Raw genomic sequence first — 13582 nt, 5'->3', positions numbered from 1 at the left:
ATTTATTTGCATTATCTGACCATCTGCAAGCCTAAATCCAAATGCAGCCTTCCCTCCTTTAGGGTATCAACAGGTTAACTTACTTGGTACCTGTTGTCTTTCTGCTTCCTACACCTGAAGAAACAACAACTTGGCACCATTATTGGTTTCTGCTTTCATACGCTCAATCTTTTCCTCCAGAATAAAAATCCATGGGGTAAAAGGACTGAAATTTTTACATAACTAAACTGTTCAATCTCTCAACTGTCACTTGGAATTCTGACTGTGGGATAGAAAGGGGTTAAAGAAAAGTGGAAATGACAGAAATTAAGATTATACCAATCTTTTCTCTTCTTTCACTAGCAGCAACAATAAAAACGACTAGAGGAAAAGCCACAAAAATGATTCTTTGTCTGCCAAGATGAAAGAAGTCTCAACTATAACCAAAACCTCAGTCATATGCTTTCTAGACTATTAATAAAAAGCTTTCAGAGTCAGAAGAACAATTCTAAGAATTACCCAACAGATCTTAAATTAGTATCACAAAATGAGTTTCCCCTTATCAAATAATTCTTTTAAATAAATCAAAAAATGTGGCTATAAAATTGTATCCTGTGAATTAATTATTCTTCGTAACAAAAGCACATCTCATACTAAAAGTTGTCACTTTAACAGAACATCTAAAAGTACGTAGAAACATTATAATAAAAGGCTGACTTAATAAGATAGCAATAATATTAACTTTCATAAATATGATTGGGAATTTTACATAAGGTATGACAATGGCATTTCTCAAGGTATTATATGATTTTAAAGGAAAAGAAAAATTTAAGGCTGGTGGTTTTACTTTTATCTAATGATGGAAAATACCATTTTTAGCAAAGAACAAAAGTTTTCTGTTTAAATAAGAGTTGCCAGCACCTGGATACTACTAGAATATAAGAATTCTAGGACAGTTTCAGAAGTTTCTAAGCATTTGTTTTACCTCCATGAAGTTAATTTTAAAGGTTAAAACTTCATACACTGGTTATCAGCATTTCAAAAATCTCTGGTAACTAACACACAGAAACTATACTCTGCTTTTCCAAGTAAGAACACACACACAAAAATCTATTACATTTTATCTAATCCAAGTCACCAATGTTATATCTCACCACTGCTATTTAACAGTAAAAATTAAAAACGCTGCCAACTAAACAACTAAACTGTAACCAGAGACTACAAGATACATTCTTATTTCAGAGATGGTAAGGGAGGGTGGGGGGAGAGAAATCTTATAATTGATATCATATCTTTTTTGTAAGCTATACCAGAAAAGGAAATAAGACAAAAATAAGCCTTAGCTGGGCACAGTGGCTCACATCTGTAATCCCAGCACTTTGGGAGGCCGAGGCAGGCAGTCACTTAAGGCCAGGAGTTCAAGACCAGCCTGGCTAATATTGCAAAACCCTGTCTCTGCTAAAAATACAAAAATCAGCGGAGCATGGTGACATATGCCTGTAGTCCCAGCTACTCAGGAGACTGAGGCACGAGAATGGCTTTAACCTGGGAGGCGGAGGATACAGTGAGCCAAGATAGTGCTACTGAACTCCAGCCTGGGCAACAGAGGAAGACTCTGTCTCAAGAAGAAAAAAAAAAAAAAAAAAAAAAGAATAAGCCTTAAATGCCATTTAAACTAAATATCATCCCTTCAGCACTGTCTCCTCTATTACCTTTAGTTTACAAGGGTAAAGCAAATACAAAGTAAGTAGTAAGACTATGTAATAATGCACTTAATATCATACGGGGAGGTAGAATAAATGGATTATTTCTTGACAAGTTAACAAAATACTTCCAGAGGCACAGCTACTTACACCAGCTCAATATCTGCATAAATGTGAATTTTAAAATGAATGAAAGAACGCATGCATTTGCTAAAGAAGTGCTATCATTTGCAATGGCTTTACATTTCGGCTTCCAATAAAAGTACAATTCAAAAACTTAATATTAGGAACAAACGCAAACTTCCTATTCTAATGTGTCATCAAGAGTTTGTGTTTTATTAATAAATTGTAATTGTAAGAGCTGCGTAGAAGAAGAGTACGAAGGCAGCACTGAGGAATAGGCAGAGAACAGATTAACACTGGGCTCTAATTTATGGAACCATGCTTATTCAAAGCTGATATAGTTTTGATGCCTTGCTATAAATATAAAATGAATAGTGATGGTGGCAGGGGATGGAGATGAGATGGATAAAATAAATACTCTAAGGGAAAAGAATTAAGGTTTAGATACCTGTCATAAACAAAGCACTAGGCTAGGCACCATACATAAGCTTCTCCTTTCAAATCTAACAACTTTATGGTGTAAATATAATATAATCTCCACGTGAAAGGCTTGGAATGAGAGGTGTCACAAAGGTTAAGCTATTTGATCAACATCACACTGCTTTTAAGTGCTGGTAATAAGTTTCAACCTTTAAAGACACCATACTCCCTAAAAGAAAAAGCTGAGGCTCCAAGTCTAAGGCAGGACATTTATTCCGAAAGTCAAATGTATCAAAATGGCTTAAACTATTTTTATGCATCCTATTACACATTTTTATTTTTCTGGAATGTGCTTTTGAGCAGATTGGCATTAGCTTCACCTCAGGGAGAAAGAATTTCCTGAATTTAGATACAGGATGAATAGAAAGGCAATAACAGCCATATCTAAGCTTAAGCAAAATTTCTCAATTAGTAATTTGGTACCTAAATAAGAAGAACCAGATCTTGTTATATATCAAGTATTTCTACTTTGTAATTTAGGAAAAGCCTTACCTGTTCAGAAACAAGAGTCTGTAGCTTCTGAACTTCTGATTTTAATGCTTTGTTTTGGTCATTTAGAATCTGGAAGAAAGAGTCTCAATTTACTGTTTTATTAAGAAAAAAGGTAATAAAGCAATCGTTTGAATGGGTTTTTGAACAATCAAACCTTTATCTCAGCTTTCAGTCCTCAAAGTGACAGGTGAATTATACACTGACATAATTCAAATTTCACTGGACACAGAGATGCACCCTAGCACTTGGTTGGCCATGACCAGAAACTAGAACTACAGCAACAGTGGAGACAAATAAGGCAGTCCCAAATAGAAACTATCAGCTGAGAAAAGATTGGGGGCCAAAAATAAATCTCCAAGCTCTACTAAAAGAACAGATAATCTAGGGGGAAAGTCTATGATAAAATTCATGGTTTGCATAAGTCCCCTAATAAACTACAGAAACATTGTTTCAGAGTGACTTCATACAAAATGTAGTATTTCTGGAATCACTCAACTGAAAAGTATACAAGGTTGTTCTAAGAAACCTGAGTGTACAAGCTTAATCACACACCTTAAATTCTTCCATTTTGTTTGAAATTTCATGTTGTAGTTGCTCTTCCAGCAATCTTATTTTATCATCTTTAACATAAACACTATGAGGGTGAAAAAAAAAATTAAAATACTTCATACATTCAGAAAATCTACAGGAATTATGGGCACAACTATCAGTTAGAAGCAGCAATATTTTCTGCAACAATTATAATTAAACATAAATGTATGAACGACTAGATGTACAATACTTTAGTCACCTTTGTTGCATCTTCTCCAATTCATGTGCAGCAGCAGCCTGTGTGTGGAATGAGAAGAAAATGATATCACTTCACAGGAAGTGCTCAAAACTATTTTTTTCACTAATTTTTACATATTAAAAAGCTGTATTTCCATATATTTGAAGTTACAGCAATACTATATATTTCTGTAACATGTTTTGCTGTTCGATATTTTTTACTTCTTTTATTCTAGACTATTTTCCATTCTTCATACACACTAACAAAAAGGTATATCCTTTTTGAATTAAATGGCTCAAATAAAAGACTCAAACAAACCAGCATAGTAAGATAATTTTAACTGCCTCCTGTGATATCTTGAAGTGATTAATTCACTGGATCAAATATTTATTTCAACATAAAAACAGTAACATCAAATCATGCAGCCAAAGATAAGAAACCATTATATTTTTTACTTACACAATCAAATTGGGGCTCACAATATCAATGAAAATAAGAATACGCAAATTGAAATTCTGAGATCAATGCTCAAAAGCAATAAAGATCTACCTGCTCATTTGCCAGGGCCTGTAATTTCTGCACTTCAGCTTTTAATAAGAAATTCATATTCTGTATATCCTAGAACAAGGAAAAACAGCATTTAAAATACTTAATACAATTGATTTTAAAGTTTGTAAAGCATCTTTTCTACAAAAGAGTTAAGCAAATGTCTCAACTTACAAAATTTCCCAAATAATCAAGAGAAACCACCAATTCCTGTTATTTAGCATATTCCTATCAAATTATTGTAAATTATATCACATGAGAGAAGCCCTTTGAATTTTTCCTCGTAGAGAGCTAGAGAATTTTGTAGTTTAGAAAAACAGTTATTTCAAATGAATTCTAGACTATTTTCCATTCTTCATATACCCTCACTGATTATGTGGATCAAAGTAATTTAAATTTCAGTTCTGTAAAATATTGTAGCCATTTATACAAATTACTATACCTTAAGTTCCTCTTCTTTACTTGTTAAATGATCACGTTCACTTGCTAAAGAATCTTCAGTCTGTTTTATCTGCTTATCCTTTTCTGCAATCCTTTAGAAGGAAAGACATTTGTACATTCAATAAACATTCAGAAGTCACAAATCAAAAGGATTTAAAGCCTTAAAAAGCATCATCCTTACTTCAGTAGTTCTCATATACCTTCCATTTCTATAGCCCCTTTCAGTTTACTAACAACTGTCATACACATTACTATAACTCCTTAAAATACATAACCCTGTTTTAAAACTCGAGATAGAAGAGGTTAATTTGTTAAAGCTAGCTATGTCAAAACCAGATTTCAGATCTTCCGAACTCAAGTGATCAGTGTCTATGCAAAATTATACGGCACAAAAAAAGCATATAACTTTGTTTTGGGTATACTACCACAGAGCTGGACACAGAAGAACTACAACTACTTATAAGACACAAAAACTAATTTCCTTCCACTACTTTCTAAACAATTACCTCTTCCACATAATTGCTAACACTCAAATGAAAGTCTCCCCAACTCTTGTTGTAATAAAAACATAAATAAAAGCAGAATATATAATGTTTAGGGACCCAACTCACTAATGGGAAAAAGGAAAAAAAAAAAAAGCAAAAGTTGCTCCAAATCTAGTTCAGAGTATTTTCTGAACAGGTCAGAGGTATAAAGTTAATCATAAGTGTCGCATCTAACAAGTATCAGTTAGTGGTGACTACACAATTATAAGAGTGTGAAAAGGTAGGCTTACACTTTATGTAATTCTTCTGCTAGAACTGAAGCGGAGGTCTAAGAAAGAAAAATAGTGTCAACATAAAAGTATTTAAGAGAAAGCTTTATAGCTATACAATAATCGTAACAGAGCTTTAAATTTTAAGAGAAGTTAATGTATATAAATTTTTATGAAAGTAGCTGGCCCATGGTAAGTGTTCAATAAAGAGTAACTATCATTCTGAAAGCAAGTTTGATCACCAACAGCCAGTAGTCACGAATTACATATCACAAGACATTTAGAATAAAACAAGTTGACAGGCCTGGAAACTAAATAATTGACAAGCAACAAATGAGTAGGAAAAACAGCCAGAAAGGCCATTTGTCATCCTGTGTTTCTTCTCCTTAGTAACAACTTTTAATAATAAAATTATCCATTCCATGACTAATATAGTTTAGTAATACCCATGTTCATGTTTACTATTTAAAAGATTCTTACAGCATTCTCTATGTATTTAACTCCTGATAAATTTTTTAGAGCCACTTCTCAGCTGATAACTAAAGATCACAATTCAATCTGAGTTGGTAATTCACATATACATACACATCCACACCAGCACCCTTTCCTGCATTAATTCTTCCTCAATTACTTTAGACTATAATTTCTACAGATAAAGCAACTGGGAAAAATATATTTATATGGTCAAAGCTTTGGGAGTCTGAACTTCTCTGAACCTTAAAAACAAAATTTTAATGTTAAAAACCACTTTTTATACAGAAATGTCAGACTTCTGAGCCAATACTTTTTGCTACAAATAACTCTCAGAATTTTCAAGTTGAAAAACTGAAGCTCAAAATTCACAATACTTGTTTTTATTTGATTTTCTTTATATTATTTATAAAGACGTTATGTCACATCAAAGAATAACAGGTCTTACACTATCACTTGAAAACTTTGGAAGGCTGAGTCACTAAACTGAGGTACAAATTTTCAATTGATCATTTTGCAAATATAATCTGTGATCTATGGTTACCATATTGTTCCCCCTGCTGATATATTAGGATTTTCCAGAGCTAGCTGATATTTAATGAACATCTGTAATACATAAGCCACTATTCTAGATAGGATTTGGCCAATTCTCTCTCCTTGTTTTGTGACAGGATTGGGGACATTTTTGTATAATAAAAGCTCTCTAACCTTCCCCTCATCCAATTAGTTGGTATGGATTTCTTTCTTAGTGTTTTCCCTCAGCACCGTACATAATTAGCAAGTGTTTAGCACTCAGGATCATCATTTGTTGATTCATTGACTAGTCTCCCAGCTATTAATCCAGTATTTGGCACTCAACAGACATTCAGGTGAGTGTTTAAATGGCTGCAAGTTATTAATCATAAGCAATAAGAAAGCATCATTACCTGGGCTGCTATCTGGGAATGGAACTGCTGAATTTGAGCTTTCAAAGCCTCATTCTGCTCCAAAATATCCTTTCATAAATAGCAACCAAAAAGAGAAAAAGCATGCTAATAAATAACCCCATGTATATGAACACAACGTATTATAGGTACATTTGTTTATCTTTTCTTTTTTTTTTTTTTTAAGGCATTCTTAGATTCCAAAAGGCATTATTTTAAACAATGATTAGACAATCTGAGTTAGCTTATAAGACAGAAGTTAAAGATATGTTTGTGCTATTCCTAATCTAACACAAAGAGCCTAAGACTGTGGGTGAGCACACCTTCAAACACACCATATTGTGACAAGTGCTCAAAAGACAAAGTTATAATTATTCATCATCATTTCAGAATTAGGATAAGGTAGACTTTAGTCTCTCTTCTAGACACACAGATCTAATAACTGACCACCTGTATTTTTTTTTTAAAAAAAAAGAAGAAAAAAATACCTGAACCTGCATTTGTAGAGACTCTTCTTTGTTCACCCTTTTCTGCTCTGATTCCATTAACTGCATTAGTCTTTGCTCCAACTGTTGTTTTGATACCAAGGTATCTGTAAGCTTACTATGCAGACTCTGTACTTCATTTTCTTTGGCCACAAATTTACTCTGTAAATCTGTAATAAAACATTACATTTTACAGAGGTCTCTTTCTTTGCCTAGTTACTCATACTCATCTTTCGTGTAGGCATTCTCGCCTCTAGAAAACCTTCTTTGAATCTCTCCTGCTTCCATTCTTGCATGCTCCTGTAGCAGGCTATACTTGCGTTTCATGGGAGAAAGGGAGTAGTAGAGAAACAAACAATACACATAACACGTACTCCATTATCTCCCAGATGGATCCATCAAATTAAGAGTAAATGAGTAAAAGTTAGCATGTATTAAATGGGCAGTTTTAAGTAAACTACTTGGGATGGTAATGCTCTGTTTTTCTCTTCAAAATAAGAAGTGAGTATTTTCTTGGGAAAAAAAAAAAAAGAATTAACCAAAGAACCAAAGAGAATAACTACAGAAAAGAAACACACACAGCCAGGATCCCATTAACCTATCATGTACTATAATTTTGCCTGCAACTTTAATGCTTCAGGCAAAGCTAGTAGGTAACTTATTTTAAAACCCTAACAAATGTCAAAGAAAGAAAGATATTCTGAAAGCATAAAAGCTATTTTTATTGAGCTATAACCAAAATGCCAAATTATACTTTCTTCACAGATGGAAGAGAGAGGAAATTTTACCCAAAATTATATACAAAGTTTACATGAATACTTCTTCCCCTTACCTTGCTGTGCTGCCTCATGTTCCGCTGTTCTCTTCCTGATGTAGCTCTGAACTTCTTCCCACCTTCTCTCAGCTTCTTGTAGTTGAACCTTGGTATTTTAAAAGGGAGAAAGGATAAATTAGCACAAACACAGAATTTCTACTTTGAAAAAGATGGAAAAAAAGCATCCTCTACCTTTACTGTTGTATCATAAAACTGCTTATTGCAACTAGTTTCCTACATTTCAATAAGATAAGCAGATACACACAGTCTAAAAGCCATTTATTTATTAGCCATAGCCATCCTATCCTCCAGCATTACAGGGTTTACAGTTTGGAGATTATTTCAGACTCAATATTTGTGCTGAGTTTCTATCAAGATAGCTACTACTATATACATCTGATCCACTTAGCAATAACCTGTTTCCCACTAACCTTCCTTTAGCTGATAAGCTTCCGAAGGACAGGATGGTGTCTTTATTGCTAAATCTAAGTAGCTAAAAATTCTTATTTTGAGGTATTTTTATAACACAACACTCCAATCATGACTATAATCTTTAATGTCATTTATTTATCCATATCCACAGAGAACAGACTTCCGTATCTATGCCAGTAGTAAACCCACCAGCAAGATCAATATTAAATAAAAGAAAGGATACTTATATCAATCTCCCAACAAGACTTAAGAAAAACACTATTTTCCATACTCAATTACTCTTGAAGCCTTTTTAACTCCTACTCTGGAACTGGTATCAAAGTACAATTGTATCAATGACCTAGGTAGGAATCTATTATAATGAGGTAGCATTTAACTTACACAAATTGAACTATACTTTCAACAAATTTCCTCTTCAATAAAAGCAGGAATAGAGAATTATACTCATCATTCTATTCAATGTACATATGCTTCAGAATGCATATAAAATGAGATAAATGAATCTGCTCCTCCCTCAGTCAGCCTGAGCAAAGCCATGCATCTCTTCATAGTATAAGCATCTCACTGGACCAAGTGACACTCTGGCGTCTAAAGATACAGTATGTGACTTTTTGTACATCATGGGTCGAGCGCAAGCCACTGGAACACTACTTAGTCTTGTGCTGAAGCAAAGGAAAAACTACCTATTCCAGTGCTGAAAGAAAACTAGGTTCTGCTGGACCTACTGAAAAATCCAAGCTATGGGTGATAAAGTGGTATTAAGGGTAATTTTTAACTACATGATTTCTGCCCTATACTGTAGACCCTAACCCCCATATATAAGATAAAATTCTACAATTTATATCTGTCAATCAGCTAACATCATTTACCATATCTTCAAACGGTCTTTAACTTCAAATTCAAGCCTATATTCAATTCTTTCAATAGGGCACATGCTTCTTTTTCTTTCATCAGGGCACAGCATTTAGACTACAGGTCCCATTAGGCTTCAAACTATATTTTTCAAACCTATATACACATTTAAGTCATCAAATTAAATACCTACTGATATGGTTAGGCATTGTGTCCCCACCCAAACCTCATCTCGAATTGTAATCCCCATAATCTCCACGTGTCAAGGGAGAGACCACGTGGAGGTAACTGAATCATAGGCATGGTTTCCCCCATGCTGTTCTTGTGATAGTGAGTTCTCACAAGATCTAATGGTTTTATAAGGGAGTCTTCCCCCTCGGTCGGCATTTCTCCTTCCTGCTGCTTCGTGAAGAAGATGCTTTGCTGCTTCTTCACCTTCTGCCATGATTGTAAGTTTCCTGAGGCCTCCCCAGCCATGTTGAACCGTGAGTCAATTAAACCTCTTTCCTTAAAAATTTACCCAGTCTCGGGCAGTTCTTCATACCAGTATGAAAACGAACTAATACGCCTATATTATTCATGAAATGACAAATAAAGGTGAGAATATATCACCTTCAACTGAGTAGCTGCTTGCTCAGCATTCTTCTTTTGGACTTCCTCTTGCTGTAGCTTTCCTGTTTTCTCAGTCAGCTCATTCACCAACCTAGCATAATCCTGGCGTAGTTTATTTAGTTCTGCAGACTGCCTGAAAACAGTAACTGGATTAGGAGCCTTCCATTATTACAAATATATATAAGAAATAAACAAAACATACTTTGTTAGTTTTGCTGAGCTGAGCTAGTAGTTCCATTTACAGCCCAACTGAAACAGAACACAAGTGACTACTAACAATAAAGTTTAGTTGTATAATTCCTATATAATTCTAATGAGTTATTCAAATTCTAAAATCACTGTAAAATATCAAGAAAAATGGACGACCATAAATAGTGTCACCTTCAAACTGGTCTTCTGAAAACGTATTAAAAATCAACCAGTCAGGGTACTGTGTACCGGTATTACTAGTCTCTCTAAGGTACTATTTCTCAAAGTATGGCCTCAGAGCCAATCACTATCACAAGGAAAGTGTCTTTTTTTTTTGAGACGGAGTGTGACTCTGTCGCCCAGGCTGGAGTACAGTGGCGCAATCTGGGCTCACTGCAACCTCCGCCTCCCAGGTTCAAGCGATTCTCCTGTCTCCCGAGTAGCTGAGATTACAGGTGTGCGCCACCAAGCCCAGCTAATTTTTGTATTTTTAGTAGAGACAGGGGTTTCACCACGTTGGCCAGGCTGGTCTCGAACTCCTGACCTCAGGTGATCCGCCTGCCTCAGCCTCCCAAAGTACCAGGATTACAGGCATGAACCACCACACCCGGCCCGAAAGTGGCTTAATATGTAGACTCCTGGGGCTCTACCTCAGAGTCAGTGAATCATAATCTTTTAAGGGGAGGACTCAAGAATACACTTTTTAATTAGAATGCCAGGTGCTCTTCAGAATACTGAAGTTTGGGAGCTACTGTGAAAGGGGACAGATGGTTTAAAACTTATAAACTCATAAGCTTGTAGACCATTCCATTGGTGGTACTAGTATTTATTACATAGTTTATATACAATATACACATACATGTTTACATAAATATGTAATATATGATATATATTAATGTATTTGTATAACTATATAATAGTATGACATTAATATAATATAGTTTACATATGTATAACTGAAGAAGTTCTTCACAAAGCAAAAGAGAATTGTTTTTAAAAGTAACTCATTTTAGAAACAAATGTAAAAAAACAAAAGTCTAACCAATTACTATCAAACGCTATTAATATTTTGATGATTCAAGAAAATACTCTGCCATTCAATTAAAAATAAGGTATTTGGAAACATACTTGCTTTCCAGTTGATTTGTAGTGTTGCTGACTGCATCTCTCAGTATACCATTTTCCTGCTTCAAGTGAGCTATCTCTGCCTCCATCTGCTCACGAACTTGCTGAAACTAAAATTATTTTACACATATAAAACTTAGAAAACAAAGACTGTCAAAGCTAACTTTTAAAATAAACTTTATTAAAATGAGAATATAAAAAGCATCAATAGAATGAAGTTTGAATCATTCTTCTCAAATAAATATAAACAAATTTAAAAGAATTATATTTTGTTAGTGATGAATGCAAATCAAATACAAACTGTCACCACATTCAAGAATACAAGTAGATGCTAGCTGCTATCATATTTGAAATACAAGATAAACATGCTTAGAGATGATGTTTCAGAACTAAATATGATTTAGGACTTCTTTCCTACCGAATAGATTCATACAAAATTAAGCTTGTCCTGATCTTATGTCAATTATACGTTAGCAATATTCTTAAAGTCTTTAGTAAGCCAAAGTTTAAAAACTGAAAATATGTTTGGTATACTTTATATTAAGTTACAAATTGGGCCATAATCATACAGATAACACAAAAACCTGCTTGCTAAAATATTCTGACCTCTTAATTTTTTTTCCAAGTTTTTACATTATAAAATACATATAACATAAAACGTACCATTCTAACCATTTTCAAGTATACAGTTCACTGGTATTAAATATATCCATAATGCTGTGTAATCATGACCACCATTCATCTCCATAACTCTCTTCATTGTGTAAAACACCTTCTACACTTTTTAACGAATAACTCCCATTCCTCTCCCTGCAGCCCCTGGCGACCACCACTCTAACTTTCTTCTTCTAATTTTTAAATTTTGGATTAAAGAATCTAAAGATAAAGGCACACTGACTCTTATATTCTCATAAGAACATGTTTTTGTATGAAATAATCTTATTAATAATTCTTTCAAAAGAAACTGTTGCTTATTAAGGGAAATGAAGGTATACGTTTCTATTTTTCACAGAAGTTATCATATGGAATCTATATCCTGACCTCTGTAAGTAATCAAGTAAAACAGGATGAATCACTTAAATACCTTTCACCTTCAACAAAAGATGCTGCTACAAGTATCTGCCTAATTTTCAAATTAACAGGAATTAGGGATTAAGAAGAAAAGATCACTTGAGGCTAGGAAAATCAGTTCTTCACTAACTCAAATTGCTGGGGGAAGAGAAGATGAAGGAATGAGTTAAACAAATGCTAAAAGCAGTGGATAGGGTAAGAACATGAAAACAGCATCATTCACTTCTTTTTTGCTATTAATGGCATTTCAGAGGAAAACATTGGGACTCTGAAAGCAGCAAAGAATATTTTAAAATTTTTAGCAGACTAGTGATATTATCAAAGCAATATTTTACCAAAAAAAAAATCTGGTACCAAATACAAGACGGAATGAAAATGACAAACCTATTAATATCAGCCATAATTATCCCAGTATGTAATAATAAACTAAAGACATGTCTAAGAATTGAATGCAAGAGTAACTAGAAATAAAGAGGTTTGGAGTTTTTTGTTTTTTGAGACAGGGTCTCACCCTGTCACCCAGGCTGCAGTGCAATAGTGTGATCACGGCTCACTGCAACCTCATCCTTCCAGGCTCAAGCCTCCCACCTCAGCCTCCTGAGTAATTGGGACCATGGGCATGCCACCATGCCTGGCAAACTTTTTAATTTTTTTATAGAATGGGGTCCCACTATGTTGCCCAGGCTGTTCTCAAATTCCTGGGTTCAAGTGATCCTCCCACCTCAGCTGGGATTACAGACATGAGCCACGGCACCTGGCCATAGAAATAAAGTGTCTTTAAGATTTCAGAGCAAATTGTAGCCTAAGCCAGGCAGAGAAAAGTCACAGGATTCAAGCATAAAGATAATAATGCCTCAAAATATTAAAAACATCATTGCTCATGATTGGCCTGAAAAAAAATACATATATATATATATATATATATATATATATATATATATATATCTCAACCTGATCAATAGGTGAGTTTTAGACATATATTAAATCTGAGGTAATGACAGACCTTCCGAATTGAAGGATCAGCCAGCAGATGGAAGTAACAATTTCAAAAAGTCACTGGTCAAGAAAGTTAAATTAAGGAAGGTATTACATGACCACCAAGCAAGCAGACTCAAGCCATATTCTTCAATAGCCTCTTTAGCAGTAATAAAGATATTTCAATCTTTTCAAAAATAAGAAAAAAAAATTCACTGGTCTAGTCCTAACTACAATCATGAAAATGGAAAATATATACAAAAGACAGACTGTAAAAACTGAGCCTTCTGACAGAAGACAGGTGAAAGGGTAGCAAGCAACAACAGACAAAATCACTCAGGCCAAA

General features: G+C 34.2%; 1 protein-coding gene across 50 annotated transcripts in view; it reads right to left on the bottom strand.

Annotated features, from left to right (window-relative positions):
- The window catches only part of KTN1 (kinectin 1), a 104497-nt gene that overhangs the window by 39953 nt on the left and 50962 nt on the right, over positions 1 to 13582 (bottom strand). For all 50 annotated transcript variants that reach the window (XM_054666576.2, XM_016926116.4, XM_054666580.2 and 47 more), the window contains 11 exons: positions 11194 to 11300; positions 9877 to 10009; positions 7999 to 8086; positions 7170 to 7336; positions 6685 to 6753; positions 5309 to 5346; positions 4535 to 4625; positions 4096 to 4164; positions 3568 to 3605; positions 3330 to 3411; positions 2778 to 2846 (listed from right to left, as the gene is read on the bottom strand). In XM_054666576.2, coding sequence (XP_054522551.1) covers positions 2778 to 2846; positions 3330 to 3411; positions 3568 to 3605; positions 4096 to 4164; positions 4535 to 4625; positions 5309 to 5346; positions 6685 to 6753; positions 7170 to 7336; positions 7999 to 8086; positions 9877 to 10009; positions 11194 to 11300 — 951 coding nt within the window. The remainder of the gene's footprint in view (positions 1 to 2777; positions 2847 to 3329; positions 3412 to 3567; positions 3606 to 4095; positions 4165 to 4534; positions 4626 to 5308; positions 5347 to 6684; positions 6754 to 7169; positions 7337 to 7998; positions 8087 to 9876; positions 10010 to 11193; positions 11301 to 13582) is intronic.

The sequence above is a fragment of the Pan troglodytes genome, chromosome 15 (assembly GCF_028858775.2).
Source record: "Pan troglodytes isolate AG18354 chromosome 15, NHGRI_mPanTro3-v2.0_pri, whole genome shotgun sequence".
Taxonomy (NCBI): Eukaryota; Metazoa; Chordata; class Mammalia; order Primates; family Hominidae; genus Pan; species Pan troglodytes.
This window is presented reverse-complemented; position numbering and strand designations above follow the sequence as displayed.